This window comes from Chaetodon trifascialis, chromosome 8, assembly GCF_039877785.1.
Source record: "Chaetodon trifascialis isolate fChaTrf1 chromosome 8, fChaTrf1.hap1, whole genome shotgun sequence".
In the NCBI taxonomy this organism is placed as follows: Eukaryota; Metazoa; Chordata; class Actinopteri; order Chaetodontiformes; family Chaetodontidae; genus Chaetodon; species Chaetodon trifascialis.
The window spans coordinates 2,988,978-3,012,746 of NC_092063.1; the positions used below are offsets into that span (position 1 = coordinate 2,988,978).

The 23,769-nt window shown below is 42.9% G+C and overlaps 3 protein-coding genes and 1 non-coding gene across 5 annotated transcripts in view; all 4 read left to right on the plus strand.

The window, feature by feature from the left end:
- The first annotated feature begins 1,522 nt into the window (after positions 1-1,522).
- Positions 1,523-9,273, plus strand: ccnt1 (cyclin T1). Of its 2 annotated transcripts, none has more exons than XM_070968863.1 (9): positions 1,523-1,724; positions 2,375-2,456; positions 2,554-2,682; positions 3,904-3,964; positions 4,704-4,766; positions 4,892-4,937; positions 5,117-5,280; positions 5,453-5,523; positions 5,624-9,273. In XM_070968863.1, the coding sequence occupies exons 1-9, from the start codon at positions 1,552-1,554 to the stop codon at positions 6,911-6,913; spliced, it is 2,079 nt and encodes a 692-aa protein (XP_070824964.1). In that variant the 5' UTR covers positions 1,523-1,551; the 3' UTR covers positions 6,914-9,273. The 2 variants fall into 2 exon arrangements, with proteins under 2 accessions (XP_070824964.1, XP_070824963.1); XM_070968862.1 differs by having other exon boundaries at positions 4,704-4,765; positions 4,882-4,937.
- Positions 9,274-9,457: 184 nt separating this feature from the next.
- kansl2 (KAT8 regulatory NSL complex subunit 2) lies at positions 9,458-21,432 on the plus strand. Its single transcript, XM_070968202.1, has 10 exons — positions 9,458-9,545; positions 10,616-10,886; positions 11,049-11,221; positions 11,392-11,506; positions 12,732-12,895; positions 13,027-13,190; positions 14,306-14,402; positions 15,193-15,446; positions 17,922-18,128; positions 20,928-21,432. Exons 2-10 carry the CDS (start codon positions 10,636-10,638, stop codon positions 21,015-21,017), a joined length of 1,515 nt encoding a protein of 504 aa, XP_070824303.1. The 5' UTR covers positions 9,458-9,545; positions 10,616-10,635; the 3' UTR covers positions 21,018-21,432.
- LOC139335800 (small nucleolar RNA SNORA2/SNORA34 family) lies at positions 14,605-14,738 on the plus strand. Its single transcript, XR_011602445.1, has one exon. It is a non-coding gene; the product is annotated as a small nucleolar RNA SNORA2/SNORA34 family (small nucleolar RNA).
- A 77-nt stretch (positions 21,433-21,509) lies between the features above and the next one.
- nckap5l (NCK-associated protein 5-like) overlaps positions 21,510-23,769 on the plus strand; it is a 34,554-nt gene continuing 32,294 nt past the window's right edge. Inside the window, exon 1 of the mRNA XM_070968198.1 lies at positions 21,510-21,657. The gene's annotated coding sequence lies outside the window, so the exon portion shown is untranslated. The remainder of the gene's footprint in view (positions 21,658-23,769) is intronic.

The window sequence follows — 23,769 nt, forward strand, 5'->3', positions numbered from 1 at the left end:
GCTGTTTGTTCTTCACCTGAGATCTGCCTGAGAAGAATTGAGGCCAAACCTGGTCTGGTTTGGACTCAGCTGAGACAGACGGAGATGGAGGGTAGGAGGCTCAGCAGGTGATTACAGTTGTGCAAGAGCACCAAATTAAGGATGTTTATGCAGTACTTTAAGACATTTTGGTCATTGTCTATATTTGTTTACAGTGTATGTCACCGGTAGCTGATAAATGAACTGCATAAATAGGAATTAGTTCCAATTCTGTGTTTTAATTGACAGTTATATGATGTGAAGATGTGCCATTGAGTCCTTCACTTCAATTTCTTTGTTGCTTAACTGCATAAGGTATGTTTTTGTGGCTACCTGTTTTCTTTATTTGATCTGTTGCTGGAAACAGATCATAATTGGAAATTCAGATTAGAAAGGTAAAAGACTGGCACATGTTTACCATTAAGATTACATCCATACAAAGAAATGACATGTCAAATTGTATTAGATGTTTTGTGGATGCATCCGCATTGTGGCAGGTGAAAACTTTATCGTGATCTTTTTGAAAGCATCCAGTGTGTGAAATGTTGGTCAGCCTGAATGTGAAATCACACAGGTTTATGGCCACCAAGTCACTAATACACAAAACACTCAAGGTAGATAAAAGGGGACATAAACAAGTACAGATAACTAAAATTAACTTCATCAAAGTGTTTGGGGAACAGAATTGTTAACAATTAGAAGGAGCCCTCTGGAGGTTGTGTTGGGTGAGAAAACAGAGGGTTGTGACCACAGCCGGCTTCATTTGCCAGGCGACAGTTGTAATGGAAAATCGTCCTTCTTTGTAAATGGGAAGATATTTGGCAAATTATAATGAATGAATAAGATAAATGATGAGTGACTTTCATTAAGCTGTGCCAGTTTCAGGGTCCTGGCATTGTGTGTGCCATGACATACAGACAGTGTTCAGTGTACTGAAAGCACTTGACTTTGAATCAGTTGATGTGTCACTGAAACTGAAATGGTTCAGATATTTTACTGCCTGAACAAAGGTTTCGCTTCATATTACCAAGCTTGGAGACACTGATTTTTTTATTAAGCTGTGACTTTCAGTTATCCAAGTCACTTGTCAAACTTTCCTCTTTTCATCATGTACTGCAATATTTGAGGCTTACTCCAAAACAACTGGAGGTTTGCCTGTTTGACCATCAAGTCCATAGAAAGAAGCATTTCTTGTTTTTTGGAAATAGTGTTTTGTTTGATTGTATCAATGCAGTATTTTGAAGCAGACATCTGACATTCCCATTGATGACAAGGTACAAACTTTTTCCACTGGATATTTAAGACAAATCTTCCTCACTGATCCATCAGTTCCAGGCTGATGGACTAAATTCAATTAAATATATTTTTTCCCGTAACATTCATCCCATACTGGCCTCCATCATAGCAGTAATTATTGTGGTGCTGTTTTGGCGACACTTGCTGGCCATCAGGAGAATTACACTGACGTTACTACCTGGTGTGACGTATGTTCCTGTGACGCGCAGAAATTTTAAACTATCGTCCTTCTCAGTGATGGCGGCTTCGTTTCGTTCTCTCCCTGCAAGCTGTAATAACAAATGGTACTACACCCGACAGCAGATCGACAACAGCCCATCTCGGCGAGCAGGACTTGATCCCGACAAGGAACTGTCCTACAGACAACAGGCAGCGAACCTCCTCCAGGACATGGGACAGCGGCTCAATGTGTATCTTTTGCCGAGGGACGGCTTGCGCCTCTGCTAGCCAACATTAGCTTGTTAGCTAGCGAAGTTTAGCTCCTCATGAAGCCGGTTCGGCCGAGAGCGTGGCCGGGGTTTGTTTTCGTGTTTCGTTTGAAGGCTTTTCGTTTGTTTTTGTGTTTCCCATCTGTTTTACGCGGTGGTTTATGAGTTTACTATGCTATTGTTAGCTAGCTAACGTTACATATAAGCGGCGTAGTAGGCTACACTGGGGCCACGAAGGCCTGTGTGGTCGGCGGGCCTTCGGGACGTTAGCATTAGCTTTTCCTCAACGTTACTGGTAATGAAGAAAAGGTGTAGAGTTGAACACCCTTGTTTAGACATTGTGTTTACGCGTGTTTTCGAGAATGTATTTTATAAGTTTTATGTTCAAAGTCAACCCTTGTATGTGTTATTTTAAAATAACTTCTTCCGGCTAACCTCTGATGTGTGACGCTAACTTTGTTATTCTGGCATTGATGTGATAATACATAAATCATTTAGCTAAATTACGGCTCTTTAGATACGTTATTAAACATGTGGACCAATGACCCCAGTCATGTTGACCATATACCAGTAGCTTATGTATTGATCTGTGATTACTGTTTGCTGCATTATCTTTAACTGCCATGTATCAGGTCCCAACTTACAATTAATACAGCCATTGTGTACATGCATCGGTTCTACATGGTCCAGTCGTTCACCAGGTTTCACAGAAATGTAAGTATTGTTTGTGATACCTTCCTGAAATCTCTTATGTAACTATCTGTGCCCATTTCAATCAACTCATGACCTTATTTTGGTTTACTTTGACCAGGTTATCGCCCCTGCCGCACTCTTCCTTGCTGCAAAAGTTGAGGAGCAGCCCCGGAAGCTGGAACATGTTATCAAGGTGGCCCATGCGTGCCTCAATCCTCAGGAGCCCTCTCCAGATGTACGCAGTGATGTAAGTGAAAATCGACTGCAGCTGTGCTCTGTCTCCACCTGTGTTTACCTGATTGGCTATAGATTTCATCTCCACAATAACACGGCTTAATGGAATGTATTATTTCACCAGTAGGACTTGTGATGATTGATCCTGTTTTATTAATTTTACTGATTGATTTGTGTTCCCCTAAGAAGCAACAATTTTCCCATAAATGTTCCATTGTGTTTATTCTTTGACTTTAGATTAAGTTACCCTTTAATCTATTAAATTGTCATCATTTTGTGACACTCACCATAACACTTTCCTTCTCCTAGAATGGATGATTTTCTAATAGCAGCATCAATGCTGATTCTCCTATTTATTCTCGCTTTTCTAATTACATCTAAACTGGATACGATGGCTTCACAAGGTTTTTTTTGTTTTGACCTGTTGGTACTTCAGATGCGGAGACGGCTAGATGTAGGGTTGGGTGATTGTGCCAGCATCATCCCATTGACCAGCGATTGCCGATATATTCGCCTGTGTGTGCCGTAGTTTCAGCAGGGGAATGTGTGCGAGTTCTCTGCATTTATTAGTCTAAAAAAAACTAACAATATAATCGCACAACATGTCAAAGAGCTTTCAGCTATTTTCTTTATTGTGCTGAAAAATACAACCGCATGCCTTCTGAATTCAATTTTGTTCGACTGCCTTGTTAATTCATCTTAAAACACCAAACCTCTCGTCTTTCCAGTGTTCCGCTGGTTTGGTCGAAAAAAGCCCTTAATTCACAGAGTTGGATAAGAAAACACTCTGGCTCTGCATGTTGCTTTGCCCGCTGCCTCTCTCTGCTGTTTCTGGGCTCTTTGTGCTACAAAGCTCCCTGTTCGCTCGTTGAACAAGAGTGTTTTGCTGAGCAGAGCAGCGGCTCTCGCTTGCTCTTCAGAGGCAGACCATTGGTGAAATAAAAAGATACCCCCCAAAAAGAAAATAAAAATAAAAATAAAAAACACAGCCATCAGTCCAGTCGCCCAACCCTACTAGATACATGGGCTGAGAGAGCAAAAGGCTAAATGCATCTCAGTGTCTGTGGGTTTTCATTCATTCGGGTATTGTGATGTTGAGCAGTTGTTGTACAAACTACACTATGTAGCTTGAATTGTCCAGCTACTTATCTGTGAGGCTGAAAGGTGGGATTAATATGTTAGACGAAGGATAGAGGCCTCCCAGTGAGTAACGTGCCTGTCCTCTCAACCTCAGGCCTACCTGCAACAAGCCCAAGACCTGGTCATTCTTGAGAGCATAATACTCCAGACCTTGGGTAAGTTGGGAAGGAAGAATTGGGTCCCTTGTTTTCCCTCCAGAAACTCATTTGATTATAAAAATAGTGCTAACCTGTTTTACTTCTGTTCACAGAAAGCCCGCGTGCAGTTAGCAGCACCGGAAAGAGACATTCGCACTTCATATTAGCAGCTCTTACCTTTCGTTTCCTTTTTTTCTCTTGTGTCCCTAACTTTTTACATTTCCCTCCTTTTTTCTTGTCTGCATATATTTTTAAGACATTTGTTTGAGGGCCATGTGATGAATGGCTGCATTGTCATTGTCATGAACAGTGGCTTGTAGCTTGTTCGCTACAACCTTTCTGATCCTCTCCCGTGCTGGAAATAGGCAGCTGCAGAAGATAACAAGTGGCTTCAATTGAAAATATCAAATTGTGTTTTTACAGTCAAGCAAGATTCAAAATTGTGCAGCAAATCAAGAGTTGGGAAATGACTTTTGATTTTATGTTTTTCATCTGTTGATGTTTTCACATCATCCAGGATGTTATTGGAAACCCCCATGCAAAGTGACATTCATACACTATTCTTTGAAACACATAGTTTGTTTTAACAGCATTCGTTTTCTGGTTTTCAGGGACTTTTCTTATTCTTAACTGCTGAATGGGAAATAATCTTTGTCATGGAAATTGGATTTATTGAAATCTGTGGCTTGCATATATCCGTTGGACTCTTGCTTGTCATTTATCAAGCTGTGTCTCTTTTTGTCCCTTTTTATTACAGCTTTTGAAATCACCATTGACCACCCGCACACTCATGTTGTCAAGTGCACCCAGCTTGTCAGAGGTGAGCATCAACTCTTCAATTTAATAACTGCTGCTTGGATATTTCTTATTACTTGTATTTTTTTCACCATAAATTGTTTATTTAGCAGGTTTTAAGTAAGTTTTTTTGTTCTGTTGTAATTCCAGCGAGTAAGGATTTGGCTCAAACGTCATACTTTATGGCTACCAACAGGTATATTCACAGTTCACTGTAAAACATGAGCTTCTGTGGTTTTTGATATAGCAGTTAATTCAAAGCATGCTTTCATATCTTTTATGTTTAATTGTCTAACTCAATATATTGAATGTCTGCTCTCTCTCTCTTCCTGTTTCTGTTTTATGTTTCTTTCTGGGATGTATCCTGCCACATAGTCTGCACTTGACCACGTTCTGCCTGCAGTATAGTCCACCTGTTGTGGCCTGTGTGTGCATCCATCTTGCCTGCAAATGGTCCAACTGGGAGATCCCTGTGTCTACAGACGGCAAACACTGGTGGGAGTATGTTGATCCCACAGTTACCCTCGAGCTGCTGGATGGTATGTTCTGAAAATGACCCTGGGGTTCAGTACATTGACAGTACATGCTTAGAAAATGAGAGAAAAGAACCAAGTCTTTCCTTTGGTACAGATTCATTGCATGAATGTTGAGGATTCAGCGTTTTTGTTTTCCCCAGCTGTTCGTCACTCACTTCTTCGTAACTTCTTTCAGAGCTCACGCATGAGTTCCTGCAGATTCTGGAGAAAACACCCAGCCGGTTGAAACGGATCCGCAACTGGAAGGTATAGATTTTTACCATTACTACTTTGTGACCTTCGGAGTACAACCAATCACATTGTGTTGACTGGCTGTTCTGTCGTCACCTGTTTTCTTGGCTTCCAGGCTGGAGGTCAGACGCCAAAAGCCAAACCGAAAGTCCAGGAGGAGGGTGACCAGAGGGACACCATGATGAGCATGATCTCCATGGCCTCATCAGAGAGTACTGTTGCAGGCCTGATGAGCCTCTCGGCGCCGCCTTCTGCCTCATCTTCCTCATCCATGGGCGATAAGGACAGGGGTGCTTCTGGCAGCGCTCAGACTTGGAGCGGAAAAGGCCCAGCTGGATCTGAGCAGCAGCAGCCCAACAGTGAGGTTCATGCTCCCGCTAAGGTGTCGCTGAGTGAGTACCGTGCCAAGAACGCAGACGTCCTGGCCGCCCAGAAGAGGAAGCTAGAGAACATGGAGGCCAGCGTGAAGAGAGATTATGCCAATGCTGCCCAGGCTCTCATTGGTCAGCAGCAGAGGAAGGAGAAGCAGCAACAGCATCATCACCAGCAGTCCAGCTCCTCCTCCTCTGACATGTCCAACCCTTCACCCATTATTCTGAAAATCCCCCTGGAGAAGGAGAGACACGACAGGAGCTCTCTGAAAATGCGTTTCCCCTTAGCTGGGGGAGGGGGCAGCGGACACAGTGCCAGCGCCCGAGGTCAGGATCAGGACATCAAAGTCAGAATACGAGTGCCCGAGAAGCAGCGGGGGAATTCAGGAGAGGAGGGCAAGAGCAGGGACAAGCACAGGGAACGGTCTAACCACCACCACCATCATCACCACCATCACCACCATTCCTCCTCCTCCAGCGGCGCCTCGCTCTCCTCTTCACACAAACATTCGTCTAGTTCCAGCGGGGCAGTGGGAAGCAGCAAAAAAGTCCCCAGCGACTCTTCTAGAACGAGCTCTTCATCCTCCTCTGCCTCCCGTAAGAGGACACACTCCCAAGATCCCACAGCAGGCTCCCACCCTGCCTCTAAAGTCAGCAAGTCCTCGAGGAACCCCTACCAGCTGCCGTCCCTGTCTTCCTCCTCTGGGCAAACTCTGGGGCACGGTCCTGACATTCTGCCCACGCTGGGCCTTCCCCACCACCAAGGGAGCTATTCACACTCCAAAGGTGACAAAACGGACACTAACGGGCACGGTGCAGCAGGCGGAGCCCAGTCGAACGAGTACCAGGACACTTTTGAAATGCTGAACTCACTTCTGAGCGCACAGGGCGTCCAGCCGTCCCAGCCGTCCATGTTTGACTACAGATCCCAATATGGGGACTACCGCTACAGCGGTGGCTCCAGAGGGAGCAACCCCAGGCCCCCGCCACTGCCTTCGGAACCGCCTCCCCCCCTGCCCCCATTACCCAAATGAGTTCCTGATCAGGAGATGTAGTATGTACATTGTACTTGACATCACAAACACCCCTATTGTTACATAAAGTATTGTGTCTTTTTGTTGTTATTTTTTTACTCACCCAGCATTTTTTATAGGCTTCAGCGTGACAGCAGCAAAATGTAGTGGTGAGATAAAAGAGTTTTCAACCTTTTTCTTTTTACAGTTCACTCATGGCGCAATAATGAGAGGCTTTAAAAGCGTGCAAAATGTGAGAAAAAAATTTATAGAAAATTGTAGATAATATTTTTGCTCTTCTGTTTAACTCAGATGAAATGTGATGATGGGACCTGGTATTTTTACCGTCACTGTTTTGGAGGAAATCATCGTCTTGAAATCATGAGGAAACTTTAAGATTTCCATCACATACCTGTTTGGTCTTCTTACTGACTGTCTTTTTATAATGTTTTTATAGTATGTTATTTATTAATTGAATGCTTTTAAAAAACATAGTCCCTTTTCTACCTTTTTTTAAGGTCTCCCCTCGTATGTTCTTTTTGGGCAGGGGGATATTTCTTCATCAAGACTGTACAGGCTAGTTTGAGAGTGCATGTCTCCAAAGCCATCTTTTCGCTATTTTTTATTTGATTTTTTTTTTCCCCTTTTAACAGCCATAACTTAAAAAAAAAGTGACTGCTCCACTTTTGGTGTTATATTTTATTCCCTGCATAATTTGGTATACTTGTACAAAGACCATGAAATGCTTAAAACAAACATGAAATATTTTTTACATTTTGTTATTAAAAGTTGCAAAAAAAAAAAGAGTAAATTAAGGAAGCTTGTGCTTTTGTTTTTAGATTTTGAGTGTTGCAGTCATTGTTTTAAATGGTTGTAAAATATTCATATTCATTTCTCTAGTGATTACACTAATGGACGGTTCATACCAAGGATACATCTGTGGTTTATCCAAGGGTTCACAGAGTTCACATATCTACCCGGTATGGTCACAATGAAGGAATTGCCAAAAAAAACAATTTATCCTGCCGTGTAACTGTCACTTAATCACTTTCCTCTGGAAGACGAGTCTCGTAGGGCGATGGAAACAGATTGAATAGGCAGCATATATGGACATATTACATTTGAAGTGGCTTTGGAAAGCGCAGTGCCCAGTGTCAGACACATCGCCCTGAAACTGTGCTGGAAAAAACAAGTTTTCCTGCTGGTGCTCTCTTTGTGGTGACCATATCGAGCACTTGACTTACTTGACGTTGAGCACAGTGTACAATAAAGTATTCAAAACACACAATATCAAAGATGAATCGAATGCCATCTGTCATCCATTTGTTATGGTTGTCTTACATGTATGCATTTCTTTTGGAGATGTTTTAAATGTGTAAACCCCTGTGTACACCTGTCAGTTCATGCTGGTCTGATTTAATCATGTTAAAGCTGTTTTTTGACTCGATACCTTCAGACTACATTGGTGGATATTCAGCTTCAGATGATTGTTTAGCCATGATTCATCAGAAATGTTTGCACGTGTCCTTTCTGTAAATCATACACTGCAAGCAGGTTTCCGACATACCTCCGCGACAAGGTCACAAGCATGAAGTATACTGTTTCATTTGAATTACTGATGAATTTGTGGAGGAGGTGCCACTTGTTGGCATGGGAATTGGGTATCATCTGTACATTTAATTCATACTAAGCTCTATATGGTTTTTGATTGTATAGTGTTACTACTCTTTACCTGCTTTCTTTTATCAGTTTGTAATCAAAGACTCATTTTAGGCAGTTCCCAGTAATGCAGTACAACAAATCAGCCATACAATTGTAAGATATTTTTGTTCCCTTGATTATATGGAAGATAGGCTGAAAGAGTACAGCTCTTTGCTCAGGCAGCAGAGGTTTTATTAGTTATTCAACTCTTGGTTGTAACAGGGAAACAGTAAATGCACTGAATATTTATCTCAGTAGGGTTGCCTACAATGCAAATGACAAAAGTGTTACATGTATAATGGTTAGACTATTAGAATATATGTCTAATTTTGCAATTTTGAAAAATTGTTTTATTTGATCTGGATAAATCTTCCAATTTAAGTATTAACTTTATGCTGTGAGAAAGTCATACAAAAGGAAACACATTTCAAAACAAACCCATATGTGAGAAAAATGGAAGACACTCATGCAACCTAACAATGCAAAATCACATAGCTACAATAAGTTTCATGTTTTTTCATGTCTTGGTGGTTTTAGTGACACTCAGGTCTGAAAATGAAACGTTTTGGGATTTTTTTTTGTTTTTTTTGTTTTCAGTTAAAAGGTTATATGTGAACACTGTTCTTTTTGATATAATGTGGTTGCTTTATTCTCAATTAAAGTCAATAAATATTTTAAGAAAACGCTCCTTGCATTACATTTTTTGTTTTTTAACCTTTTATTAAAAAATACAGAAACTACTGCAATATTGTGGGTGTACCAGAAAATTGCGAGTTTGGTGGGACTTTGATTGGCAACTCGATCGGCCAATAAAATACATCTAAACTTGGCCAATCGGAGCTATGAGTGGGAGGGCGCAGTTTGTGTCTGCAGTGGCTGTGGCAGTTGTTGGGATATACCAGAGGAACGTATTGTGCAACGGAAGCCAGACTAGGTCGAACAACAGGGGAAGGTAAGCGGTTACAAACAAAAGATGACGATATGTTCGTCTTCCGACACCGAGGTACTTCGATCATAACGAGGAAGACGACCGCCTGTTGCCGTCGGTCAGCAAAATTCTCTTCTTAGCCCCAAACTGTAAAACGTAGGGGTAGCTAGCATTAGCAACGGCTAAACAAAGATGGCGACTCCGTAACTGAAAGGTGACGCAGCGAATAGAGGCGGGCTAAAGATCAGTGTGGCGCCTGGTTAGATTTGGTGAAGACAGGGAAATGTCCCTCTGCTAGATTTAAAACTGCAATGAAAACATTTTCTTCTTCATGTTAGCGAGTCTTTAACAGTTTTGGTGTTTTTGACTGTGTTCTATTAACACAATGTATTTTCAGTTGTCACAAACTTGATCAGTGTTGAATCTGACAAGCCACCTGACCTGGCACCGCCTGCTTCAACGATATTTAATGGATGGAAAAACACTTATCATTCATTTGGGACCTATGGCCGTAAACACGGTGCTTTTCAGTGTACATTTATATAGTTATGTTTGAATCCTGTGTCTATAAAATCAATATACTGTAACGCATCTGGTCTTCGGACCCAGTTAGTGATTAAAGGATTAAATAAGCCATGCGGGTCGCTGAAATATGGGCATGTAAATTCCATTACTAGATCGTTCCTTTTGTCTGTAAAATCATGGAAAATAACAGCAATAAAAATGTACCTTATATTTTCATTTTCATACTATTAGTACTGTAAATGTCAAAGATTGGGTATCACATCTTCACATTTGAGAAGCCAAATGTTTGCCAGTTTCGCAGAAAAAATGTCTGAAACAATCACTTGATTTTTCAGAATTGTTACCAAACAACTACTGCCAAACAGCTACTGGTTTGAGCTCTGATAGGTAGTGCAGCTGCAGTCTCAATATTGTATGTCTTGAATAATTGTTTTGTCATACAATAATTAAAGACGCCTTTGTGTTTTCTCAGAGCCAAAGTTGTATTTTCCCATGTCTTGTTTTGTTGGATTATTGTTCTGTCAGTCAGCTGATCAATTAACGGACTAATTTTGCTCTCTGTGTTTCAGTTCTAATTATTTTGCAGACAATGAACAGGATACGAATCCATGTTTTGCCTTCAAGTCGGAACCGGGTAGCTCAGACATCTCGTCCTCAGGAGCCCCAGGCCTGCTCCTTCAGCCAGCGACCGTGCTCTCAGCCCCGTCTGGAGGGCCTGGATTTCTGCATCAAACACATTTTGGAGGACAAGAACGCCCCGTACAAGCAGTGCAGCTACGTCTCGGCCAAGAACGGCAAACGCTGTCCCAACGCTTCACCAAAGGTCGAGAGGAAAGACGGGTGGGTGGAAAGTCAAAAGTTACACCTTGGCTTTTTTAGCTGCGAGTTTCAGTATGGATATTCGTTCCCAGGCGGACAGGAAACACAAACGCTAAATTCCTACTACCAAATCAAAATAGATTTCTGACATCTCTTCTCCAATGTCTCTGACATGTTTTTTAGAGTGACCTTCTGTGCAGAGCATGCTCGCAGGAATGCCATGGCGCTCCGAGCTCAGATGAGAAAGTCGCCGTCCGGTCCATCCCCAGAGGCACTGTTGTCTCAGCTTAGTGGATACAACCGTGCGGAGACACACAGTGTTGAGGGAGGCCGGTCTGAGGGTAGCCGTATTCTTGGTAAGTGGTCTTATGTAGACTGGGAGATGCTGCTGTAGACACACTGTAGTTAATCCCATGTGTGTTGACTTTTCTTCTGTATTTTGCTAGGGGTAAATTAATTTCTCCTGCAGTTTATTTTAACAACTATGAACATTATTGTAATGTTTGAGTGCACTCCCTCTGGACAGATGATGACAGTCTGAGTGAGGAGGAGCAGGGTCCCTTGGTGCTAGACCAGACATGGAGAGGAGACCCTGACAGTGATGCAGACAGCGTCGACAGCGATCACGAGGATCCTCTGAAGTAAGATGAATTATCTGACCATCTCTAGTTTCTGATCTGAACCTGCGCTGTTGTCTTATTGGATTTAGATTACTCTGTGAATCTTCGGATATACTACCTTCAGCAACAACCATGTCCCAAAAAACCCACTTGATTTTTAGGCAGGGTTGGTCAGTATGACAGTATATATACTGTGTGAGAGTAGAAATGTGTCCACTGGTAGAGATTTGGCAATACCATCTAAACTGTGGGAGCTATCCCTGCAGCCGTGGGAATATTTACACAGTGTCATTCACTTTGTATGCACTGCTACCCTGCTACACAGCACGCCAGTGGGCGAGTTGATGATGTTGCATGGCGTGTAGCTGCCTCGTACTCTTTCCTGCTTGCCTGTATATTGCCTTCCACTCTCTCATAGACATTGTGGATACATCCAAATACATGTAGTATCCATACCAACATAAAAACATTACACATATGCCACCCCTTGCTAAACCAAACAAAACTTCCAGTCAGTGAGAACATGCCTGACACAGACAAATGTGCTCCATGTGTGAAAGGGCAGCTTTGAACAGTGTGCAGACCTGATTCTGCAGACATTGTCCAGAGTTCATTTGAGAAAATGGCTTCAGTGTCTCTGCTGTATGTATTGATCAGGCAGCACAGTGTAGCTGCCTCGCATGCTCACGCGATTTGACAGCAGGACTGTTTACCACGTTATCACGTGACCTGAGGCCGACAGTTGGTGGTGATGATGCGCCTCTGTTGCATCTCTGTTTTTAAAGGAAAGATAGTGTTTCTGTCTTGAGTCTTTTGTTTTAAGTGTTGTCTCACATGAGGCAGCTGTTTGTATCGAAGTTCCAAATAAAAGAAGAAAATAATCAAATATGATGAATTATGGTACGGTATGGTTATTTAAACCATTTCTTTTTGGAATTTACATAATAATTACTTCACCATGGTGTAGAATTATGTCTACCAGGATAATGGATTTTGGCCACATGACCCCACCTGTTTTTGAGTGTGCTGTGGATGCATAGCGTTGTCCCACAGTGCAGTGCACAAAGGAACCAAAGGAACTCCTCACCCAACTGCAGAAAGCATGAAATCTTTGGGAAAATACTCAAAGATAATAATCTTTTATTGTGAGGTTTTATCTGTAGTGACTTTCTAAATCTGTGTTCATACTTTATATAGATGTGATGTGGCCCCTTTGAATGAGTGTATTTTTCTTTGTAAATCGCAGACATGCAGGAGTGTACACAGCAGAGGAAGTGGCGCTTATCACTCGAGAAAAGCTCATCAGGCTTCAGTCCCTCTACATTGACCAGTTCAAACGCCTGCAGCACCTGCTTAAGGAGAAAAAGCGCAGATACCTGCACAACCGCAAAGTGGAGCATGAAACTCTAGGTAAATATGACCATTTAGTCACTTACTAAATATGTTTTGTTTACTTTGTACTTCTTTCATCCCACACTCTTTCATGTCCACAAGGCCTCCCAGCCCTCAGCAGTGTCTGTATTTGTTTATGTTGATGTCAGGGAGCAGTCTGCTCACAGGACCTGAAGGTCTGTCCATGAAGGAGAGGGAGAACCTGAAGAAGCTCAAAGCTCTGCGTCGGTACCGTCGTCGGTACGGTGTGGAAGCCCTGCTGCACCGGCAGCTTCGGGAGAGGAGGCAGGCCGTGACAGAAGGAGCTCCTCAGGTATGACCCCGATCACAGTAGAAAGTAGTAAAACTAGTTTTCATTTGAGACTTTAAATTAATGTCAATGGTGGAGTGAGTCATTCTGGAGAGAGATTGTGGATATTGCCATCTCTCCTTCTCCCATATTTCATACAGTGGGTATGTTGGCACGCCAGATTTATCAGTGCTATCTAGCCATGAAAATAGTTTAAAGCTTCTCTGCTCTGTTTTCAAGACATCCAGTGCACATGGGTGAAGGGAATTATGTTTGTGGTTTTAAACTTCTGGGAAAACTACGTCTTCCCAGAAACAGTTTCCAGTTACAGCTTCCCAGCTTCCAACAGTTTTCACCAGAACGTTACCAGTGAAGAAATACACAAGTAGCTAATGAAAGCTGTGACTGCACAGGGACTGTTGGGCCCCGGGGCCGCGGCTTGCCTGCCAGTGCTCTATGTATTAAGCACATTCACTGAGACACTGTTTGGACAGAGATAGTGGTTTATATATTTGGTCTAATGCTGTGAGTGCCACAAACAGCGTGCCATTCACTTCCATTGTATCGCAGTAAAAGCAGAAATCGGGGTGAGATTTTTGGGGTAATTTTTTTGTGAACTACTCTGTGATGTGGTGAACTGACCCATAATTTCATGGCATCAAATCCAGTGTGGTGGAGCACAGAGCCAAATAATCAAGAATATCGAGTAGAAACGGATGTTCTTAATTTTTTATTTTTTTTTCCCCTCAATTCTAAATAAAAACAAACAAACAGCACAACATGATGCATGTGAGCCTTCTTGCTTTGCATGTTGCAGGGCTGTAGTGTCCTTACGCATGTTGATCACTACAGTGAATGAGGGATAATACATATTTTTGGTTTTCAGATGATGCTCAATATATTTGAGTGCAGAATGGGATTAGTTGAAAACCCATCACATGAAGCACAGCAGGAGGACACTCAGAAGAAACCTGGAAAATCTTTTATAGGCCTTTTCCTCTGATGATTCTGTGGCACCCATGAATACTAATGTTCATAAGGATGATTATATCCAGAAAGGAAATGTGATGGTGTTTCTATCTTTTTTGTCCCAGTTTACTGTTTTCACGTCACCTAACACGTGTTTCATCTGTTGTTAGCCACACACAAGAGCAGCGTATGAGAAGTGCATCTCCTTTGTGGAGGGAACCCGATGCACCAACGCCTGCCTGCCTATGACCAGACACTGCGTCTCACGTATCCTCAGTGATGGCTTTTCACCACAGGAGTGTGATCAGTTTCCAAACAGGGAACCACAGACGTGTTGCCCTGCATTGTTGGAAAATGATATTAACTTTTCTTTTGTTTGAATGTCAAGCTTCAGACGACAGTGTAAACTAACTGAGGCTCTCTGGTCATTCAAACCATCCTTCATCCTTGTCTTTCAGCCATCTTCATCTTGGCCCCAATCAAGACCAGCAGCTTGCAGTAGCTGCTGGTTTCAAAGGGCGCCTACATGAAATCCTTCCTGTGGTCTGTTGATTTTTCCCAGAGTTACAAAGGGGCTAATCAGTTCAGTTGGAAGGAACAACATCCCTTCCCAACCTTCCTTCATTTTAAGCATTTAACCTAAACGTAATCATGTAGGTTAGTGTGATGCTTTTCAGCAGGATTATTATTAGGACTGTTATTATTGCAAGTACTGAGCTTTGTTTTCTTCTCATTGTCGGTAGTTTAATTCTCGTGACAGCATTGTTGCCTTGTGAAGAAGCTGACAAACCCTGCAGTTTTAATGTTCTCACAAAATCGTACAAAACCACTCAGACTTATCATTAATACAGTCAACACAAGGCAGCGTATTATGAAAAGGGCTTGAGAAGTAATTACACGGTGGTCTTCATAGGAATAATCACTTGCAATAATACTAATTTGTCAACTCGAGAGGTTAAAATGTCCCTGTGTTACAAGTCGCCTTTTGTGTTTTTACATTTTTTTGTATTTGTGTGTGGACATCATGTGCCATTGTCCTTGACAACCTGACACTCAGACATCTACCAGGACAGCAATCAGGTGCTTTTCAAAGTGTGTCCAGGCACCAAAGACGTCCCGTGTGACCGCACGGTGCACATGGGTCAGTCTGAAGATCCTCGCTGCCCGCTGCACCTCACCTTTCCTCCGCCCATGTTCCAGCCCGAGCAGGAACCTCCGCCGCAGGAGCAGCTCAACACTGCAAGCAGAGACATGTATTTGAGCGCAGCAGAGCTTCAGCCCACAGAGAGCCTTCCCCTAGAGTTCAGTGATGTATGTAGAAATGATGTTCCCCTACCACTCCCCTCTGACGTCCTGTATATGCATTGTAACAAAAATGTCATGTTCAACAGTCATTGTTAGATGCTTCATTGCTGGTGTTTTTTACCGTGCTTTCACAACCTCTGTCACATCTTTGTTGCAAACCAAAATGCATGACTGAAAGCCGTGTGAGAGCAGTCACTCCACTCATTGGCTAGACATGTCTGGAGTCAGGGTGGGAAAGTAAACACAGGAAGATGCTCCTGAAAGTTGTTTCCATAATATCAAGAAGGCAGTGTGCTTCTTGGCTAGGCTAGGTCTGACCTCCATTCATCCTCCGGCTAGTAGCTGTTGATTTCGCTCATCTGTACCAACCGGCCCCCGGCTGGGGAAGCTGTTGAGCCCACACTTGCAGAGTACACCTTGTAGTTGAGTCAGATCATGTTCCCACTGCAAACGAACAGCTCTGTTTGTTTGTGACTGGACCAAGACTGCTTCCTCCAAAGGCCCTCAGCGCAGTTGGTTTGGTCCACACCTGAGAACCTTTGCTGTGTTCGGAGTGTTATCCAGAGTCTGGTTGAACTGGAGTAAACAGCAGAGGTCCAAAAACACCCTAACTCTGGTCTGGACTGCACAACTGCACTGAGACCACTTGAAAAGGAGGATTTCAGTTCACTGTCGATCTTCTGTGTGATGGTGGATATGAATTCAAAAGCTGAGGTGTTTTTCAGTTCAGCTGGTGATTGTGAATTGACCCTTCGCTAAACCCTGCACTCTTAAATTACTGTTGCAAGGCCTGTCAAGTTTTCCATTCTGGCACTGCTCATAAGCAGTTTGCAGTCACAACAGAGGCAGATTATCACCAAGAATGGCAGTAACTTCTGAAACACTAGGTCTTACTTTCCTCACAGAGGTAAGCTGAAGCAGGCTTCTCATTTCTAGCTGATGGTGAGAAGTTCATTAGCTAATCAGATCATTCTGTGAGACAGCTGTGAAGTCCATCTCAAGATGATGTTAACACATTTTAAAACAAGAACCTTGTAAAAGGGTCTTAAACTTGGACTTGATATAACGCTAAAAAGACTGAGGATGAAGCTTTATGTCACAGGTGTAACATCAGCATCCTCACCAGCAGTTGATGTCATGTATACAAGGGCGCAACGTTGTTTGTGTGTTTCCGTGTATAGCTAGTCAGTCCCATAGCATGGTATTATGTAAAAATAATAAAATGTAGGCTAATTAAAATGTTATTCATTGTAACATCCCTTGAATTGTTTGATTACTATAGAAGAAAAATGTATGTGGACAAGCAGCACAGTGTTAAGATTTAGGCTATGCTTTATTTTCCATGTTTTCAAACAGTGTGCTTCACTTTTATAAGAGACAAAGATTTGACGAATGAACCATGAGCTTGGCAAATGTAATGGCATTTAACACACGTTTGGCTGAGCTGCTGTGGTCACTCTGACCTGTAACCCCACAAAATGATATTAAGATATTGATTGCTGCTGTAGGCAAGCTAATTAGCCAGACAAGCTAACATTTGCAGCTTCCGTCGGAGCAGATAAAGTTGAATCCACTCTTCACATGCTTGCTTTTGTGTTTAAAGGTTAGAAACACTTTAAAAAACGCCACCCTCCAAACACAGTCGAGCCTCATGCACACCACAATGACATGTAGAGAAATGCAAAGCCTGACAGGCCTGATGTTGCCTAGGTACAGATACGAAGCTCTGATTGGACAGTTGTTGGTCAGAGAGGGGGTTTACCAAAGGGCCAGTTGTCAAGAGTGATTTATATATTTGTATAGTGTCCTTCAGTAATCATGGTAGCATGAGAGCAACGCTGATGGCGCAGGATGAGTCGAAGAAACCGTCCTATCTACGACTTCCTGTCGGTCAGCATGACTTCATGGTTCCACGTCTCAGTTTGTTTGTAAAAAGGCACAAATGTATAATTTTTCTGCTTGGTCCGGACCAAATGAACCAAAGCAAGTGTGAAAGCAACCTTGAAATACTATGACTGTCATGTTTAGAAGAGGGGAAGGGGTGAAGTGATTTGTGTTTTTGATGTTTAACACAGGAGTAGTGACTGTGACTCTAACGCCGCTGAGGTGCTGCTACTGTGAGAATTAAATGTGATGCGTGCTTCCCGTAAATGCCCAGTTTGTAGATGATAAAGGTTCTGGTGTATTCCACAGATCTTACAGATCTCAGCTCACCTCAAAGTTCTGTGTGAAGTCCAAACACCAAAGTGGCATAAACGAAGGCTGGACGCAGCATGAGCATGATCTAAAACTGGATTTTCACTCATGTAAAGTAGCATCACCTGCAGCTGCATTGACCTCTCCACATAAATCAATTATCCCAAACAAGGACACGCCACCTGGTGGTCAGAGGTGTAAATTTTGTTAACAGAAGTGTATGCGTAAAACTGAAAATGGCTCTATGTTAAGATTCAGATCTCATAGATGTCCCCTGTTGCACAGGACCTGGATGTGGAAGGGGATGGTATGCAGGGTCCACCATCCCCCCTACAGTTTGACACGGCCCTGGCCCTGGAGGACCAGACCATCAGAGCCATCGCTGAAGCTCCGATGGACATCCTGACTGGAGAGGGCCCAGACCAGGTCGACCTGGACGCCTCGGGACAGGAGCTCTCAGAGAGAGATGTGGATGCCATCATGGATGACCAGGTTAATTCTCATTTAGGGTCTTTGCCGTCTTGAATGTGTTGAATATGTCTTTTGAATGATGGCGCTAAAACAGTTTCTTTGTGTGTCACACTGCGACATGGGTCTAATAAAATCTTGGTCACAATCTGTGTCAGTACATTGTCAATTTTAAACCAACTCAGATTGTGCGATGAGTGTCTGGTGAATCATAACGTCGTGACGTAAATGGGGGAAAAGAACAAATGAGAGGTTCAGTTTTTTTTTTTCAAAGCATCACTCACATGATGCTGTTTACATTTAGCCTGTGTTTTTTTCCTTGCTACAATAATTCCTCCTGTCTTAACCAACTCTTCAGAGATCCTCTCCAAACCTGCTTCCAGTCTAAGTGATGGGAAACAACACCCACAGTCCTTTGAAGTTTTTCTTTTCCATTAAAATTGTTTTTATTCTTTTACAGACTGGATATTAAGCATGTACACTGCATATATGCACAGCACCTAAACAAATGACAAACAAAAACCAGAGAAGAACATGCTCAAAAGAGAGCAAAGGAATAAAAAACTGTGTGGAGGCATCAAAAAAAAACCCAGCTACATTTAACAGAAATCCTTGAAAGTGTTGTAACTCATACACATTGGACACCAGAACACTTATTCCAGTAAACAGTTCGAATATGATCTATTTGTATCCCACAATCAATTGTTCCTTAATGTCGCAGCGGCCATTAAATCTATTTATAGTTTCCAACAGTTTTCCCTTCAGCAGCATGACAGCGCTGTTCTTCCTCACAGGTACCCCACCTATTTTCTGTCCAAACACTCACAGTATAGGACATCTAGAAACAGCAACCTGGAGGATGTCTGTGAAGCCATTTGTTTCCTGAGCAGACGTTCCCACAGATCTGTGCCTTTTCCCCAATTCCAGTATTCCAGATTTTTTGCCATTTGGCTGTGAAAGGAGACTCTTTCTATCCGTCTCCCAGCTTGGTCATGTTGGTGAGTTATTCTAGAGACCGATCCTTTCCAGGCAGCAGCGTCCTGCAGCTTCTCATCTACACCGCTCTGTCCTTTGTGCAGTTTTATTTCATTAATGGAGTGTGTTTGTTGGTAAGGCAGACGGAGGGATCACTTAGGTTGTCCTGTTCCTTCAGAAGTTAACATGACATTTGAATAGAGTTCATCCGATCATGTTGATAACCTCGCTTACCTCTTTGTGTTGTCCCACCACTAGAGTTCAGCAACACAAAGGGACTTTCTTACAGCAGCTGCTGAAGCTTCACGCTGTATACATTTTCACCCAGGACTGAGGACTGTGTCTTTTGTCCCCCGTCTCTGACACTGAAAGCGTGTTAAGAAGGGATCTCTTAATGGCCAATACGAACGTGAGGAATGATTAAAGCAAATGCCAATTTAGCAAAGTGAGTTAGAGGTAGCTGCACGGCGGCGTGCGTAGCAGGTAGTGCGCGTGCCTCACTTTCTGTGTGAAGTTTGCATGTTCTTCCCGTGCATGCGTGGGTTCTCTCCGGGCACTCCGGCTTCCTCCCACAAACATGCTCATTAGGTTGATTGGTGATAGGTGTAACTGTGAGTGTGAATGGTTGTGTGTATGTGCCCTGCGATCGGCTGGCGGTCCAGGGTGTACCCCGCCTCTCGCCCGTTGACAGCCGAGATAGGCTCCAGCCCTCACGCAACCCCGAAAGGGATAAGCAGCATAGAAAATGGATGGATGGAGTTAGAGGTAAATGTTTCAGGAGGGTGTCCTGTTTGTCCAGGTGTGACCATGAACCACAACGTTCATGGCTTATTCACCTTTTGTCTCTTGTCAGTCCACATCTCTCCCCCAGTTTCTTGTCATGTCTCCACTGGTGACTAAAAATAAGGACAAAACAGCCCAATAAGCAGCAAGCTAGCCGGTGTATTGAGTCATTACATGTCGAGGTTCAGTTTTATTCATCCACAAACTACAGTGCTCCAATCTGAATCAACGCGCGCTAATTACCAAAGCACAGGAAATAGGTAACCCTAGAAAATAAAACCAACTATGTTCCACAAAAAAGCTCTTCAGTAGATAGTCCAAACAACATAAAAGCAAACCTCTGCTACTTAAAATCACAGTGAACCTCGTCTTGTCTGCTTGGGACCTCGTTCACACGTCCACGTCCTCACATCCAGCTGTCAGCAGCTGCCCGCTGAACTGCCTTCATCAGCCTGACTGACAGCAGAAAAATGAGCTTCATGGGGGCTCCACTGGAGGAAATAGGGGTTGTTTTTATTTATTTATTAATTAATTGATTTTATTTCCCTGGCCAGCTCACAGCCACACTGGGAGCTTTGATCAGTCAGTACAGATACCGTTAAGATCACAGATATAAACAGCGGGAGGGTTAAACTGCTGTCTAATTACACCAGAGGAAACAAAACGTGTTAAACACAGGGGTCCCCAAGTGTCTCACAGCGAGTCTGCATTCAAGGTTTGATGAAATCTAACCAAAGTCTGCCGAGACAAGCAGGTGACTGAGGTGAAAAACCATTTCTGTGTGGATTACCCTTCGACATGTCAGTGCTGTTCACATGCAGCTGACGTCCTCCATCCACCCTAATCCTATTGAACATCTTAGGCAGGGATGTTGTAAAAAGCCCCTGACACATGTCCAGAGAGAAAGCAGTCCTTTCTGTTGTGTCTGTGTAGGAATTTCAGCCATGACATGACACAAATGATCAAAGCACCCTGAAAATTAGCTGAAAATTACACCTCTTAGCTAAAAACAGCAGATCTTCTAAACCTCTTCCAGCCCCCCTAACTTCCTGTTCTTCCACCCAGGTGGTGTCGGAGGTTGCAGGAGGCGAAGGAGGCGCCGCAGATAATTCACTCCAAGACGTTGACAACGCCACAGGTGACGCTCCCAGGTGAACCACCTCTGCAGCATCACCTGAAGGACGAGGTCCTCCTCCACAAAGATGCTGAGCTGACTTTATTACGGGGGTCACCTCCAGAAGGACCACCTTCACAGGCCTCTTCCAATAGATGTTCATTGACTGTACCTCTGTTTATCATGTGGGTGGGTTTCTTGACCTTGTTCTCGGTCAGTTGCTCAATTGTTTGCATCAGTTTGTTAAATAAAAAAAATGAGTTCTCTCACCCACAAATAAAGTATTGATACTTTGCTTCACCTCTTCTTAATGGTACCCAGATCTGAGAGATTCATGACCAGTACACAAGTATTTTAAGTGTGCAGAGGGTATTTTAAGCCACTGAAAACCACTATATACAGGCAGCTTTTTAAGTATATGGTGAAGTTATGTTTGGCAGCATGGGTCAGCCTCTGAAAAAAAAAAAAAAAAAAAAAAAAAAAAAAAATTGGGGCGGGTAATGAGATTTCATGCGATGACATCACTTTTCCTCAACCCAAAACACTGAACACCGAGGCGGCTGCTGCTGCTGCGGGGAGAGGACGACACCGCCGCAAAATGAGCTCCAGATAGACGCTTTCAACCGTTTCTGCCTGAACGAGCCATGAAACGGCGCCGACGACAGTTTCCAACCCAATGAGGTGAGTTTTAAAAACGGGAAAGCGTCGTTTGGTGTCAGCTGGGTCGGGATATTTGCTGGAATGCCGACACTTTGCTTTGGCATGCCTTCATTGATTTAACATCACCGGTGAAGTAAAAGCTCGGAACCGGTTACGAAGCTAAAACGTTGCTAGCTTGATTTTTTTTTTTACGGTTAAACGGCGCCATGTTTGCCAACATTTTCCACGTTAAAAGCAAGGGCGTAACAGCGTTATCCGTGTTGGAGGGGGCTCGTTTCGGTGCGGGGTTTTGGGGGGGTTTTGAGGGCCTGTCCCGAGAAAAAAATGGACATTTTTTCCGAGCCTCGTCCCTTTAGCCCAAGTACGTTATTGTTAAACTGCGTTACGTGCTAGCTAAAAACATCCGCGCCGCAGTTTTAGCCTCGTTTGGGGGACTGAAACCTGAAAAGGGAAGATGGAAAAGGAACCGAGTCCTGTGAGTGTTATAACGGTACGTTTTTGACATGTTTCGCCTCACACTGATGCGGAGAAGAGAAAATGTGTGATCGGTGAATGAGTTTGTCCGAAATGCTGCCGGTGTCTGCAGACAGTGACCCTCCATGACCGCCTGCCTGCGATCAGCCTAATGATGTTAGTGAGATGTGGATGTCTGCAGCAGGGGTGAAGTGGAGGATAAACCGCCCTGGTGTGAAGAAATATGAAGTTAAATAATGAAATATAATGTGGCTTTGCATCACCGAACAGTTTATTTTTACCAGCACTTAAAAAAAAAGCATTTTGCTGATAATTGCTTCACCTGGATGTCTGAGCTTCACTGTGCAGAAAATCGTACTAAAAGGTTGTTTTCAAACTGAACTGCAGGTGAACAGTTTCTCTGAGCTCACCTTATACCTGCATGAGATGATTATACTACATGTTAAAACATGCATTGCAGAAAAGACAATTTCCTGGAAGCATTGTTTGGTCCATGAAGTGCTAGATAAGAGTGAAAAGTGGATGGCAGACAATTCCCTAAAACACAAAATATTGTATAATTATCACATGTGATGAGTGGAGCTGCAGCAGTGTCCCCTGATATCAGCTTACAGCAGATATATTGATATCAAGTCAGTAGCAAGAAATGGAAAACTAGGTTTGGTTGATGATTTGTGCAAAATGTCCTATTCTGTGTGTATCTTGAGCAAAACAAGAAAAAAATTTGGGGGGAAATCCTACCAAGATTGATGTTTGAAAAATAGCCATTGGCCAATATATCTTAATTTGATTTTAATAGCTTCCAAACATTAATATCAGCTTTCTAAACCTGTAGTTTTAAATAGCATCATGGAAGCACAAACAGCACAAAGTGAGGGGAAAAGGAAGTGAAAATAGCCATCAGGCAGATTTCCATCCAAACATAGCGCGTCTTTACCCACATTTCCATAAAATTAATGCGTGGCTCCATCCACTTCTGTAATTAAAAGTCCACCAGTCAAACCTCCAATTATGAAGAACTCTGTAGAAAACTGATGTTTACATCTGCTGCTGTTCTTGCTCTTCAGTCGACCTTTAACTCACATGCTTCACTTGTGTTACGTTCATCTCAAATGAGTCTGTTTCTGTTGCTTTTCGCTGGGTTTCGCTGCCGTCAGTTCGCCAACTTCTCCACCTCAGCCAAGCGTAAAAACTTGTGACGTTACAATATTTCTGAATTTGTATTTTTGTGATGCACAAATTGAAAATGTGGTCTGCCGTGTTGACAGATGCCAAACTATGACACGGTTTAGGGCTGCTGCTAATGACTGTTTTCATTACTGATTAATCTGATTAATCATCTGATGTATATATTGACAGTAAATGTTGAGAAATGCTCTCTGAAAGTCCGTCTTCAACTTGCTTGTTTTGTCTGAAACTTACTGATCATATAAAACAGAGAAGCAGCAAAAGACTGGAGCTTGTTTGAGAAATGGCTTAAACGATTAATCCATTATCAGGACAGTCAGTCGACTAATTGACTGATAATTTCAGCTTTAATAGGGGTAATCCAGTTGTGCTTTTCAATCAAAGTAATCGATCGGTTGGTGCCCATACTGGCCGGTTCAGAATCATCTTTGGAGCCGATATGTGTTGTTGGATCATACTTTAACAGTGCTG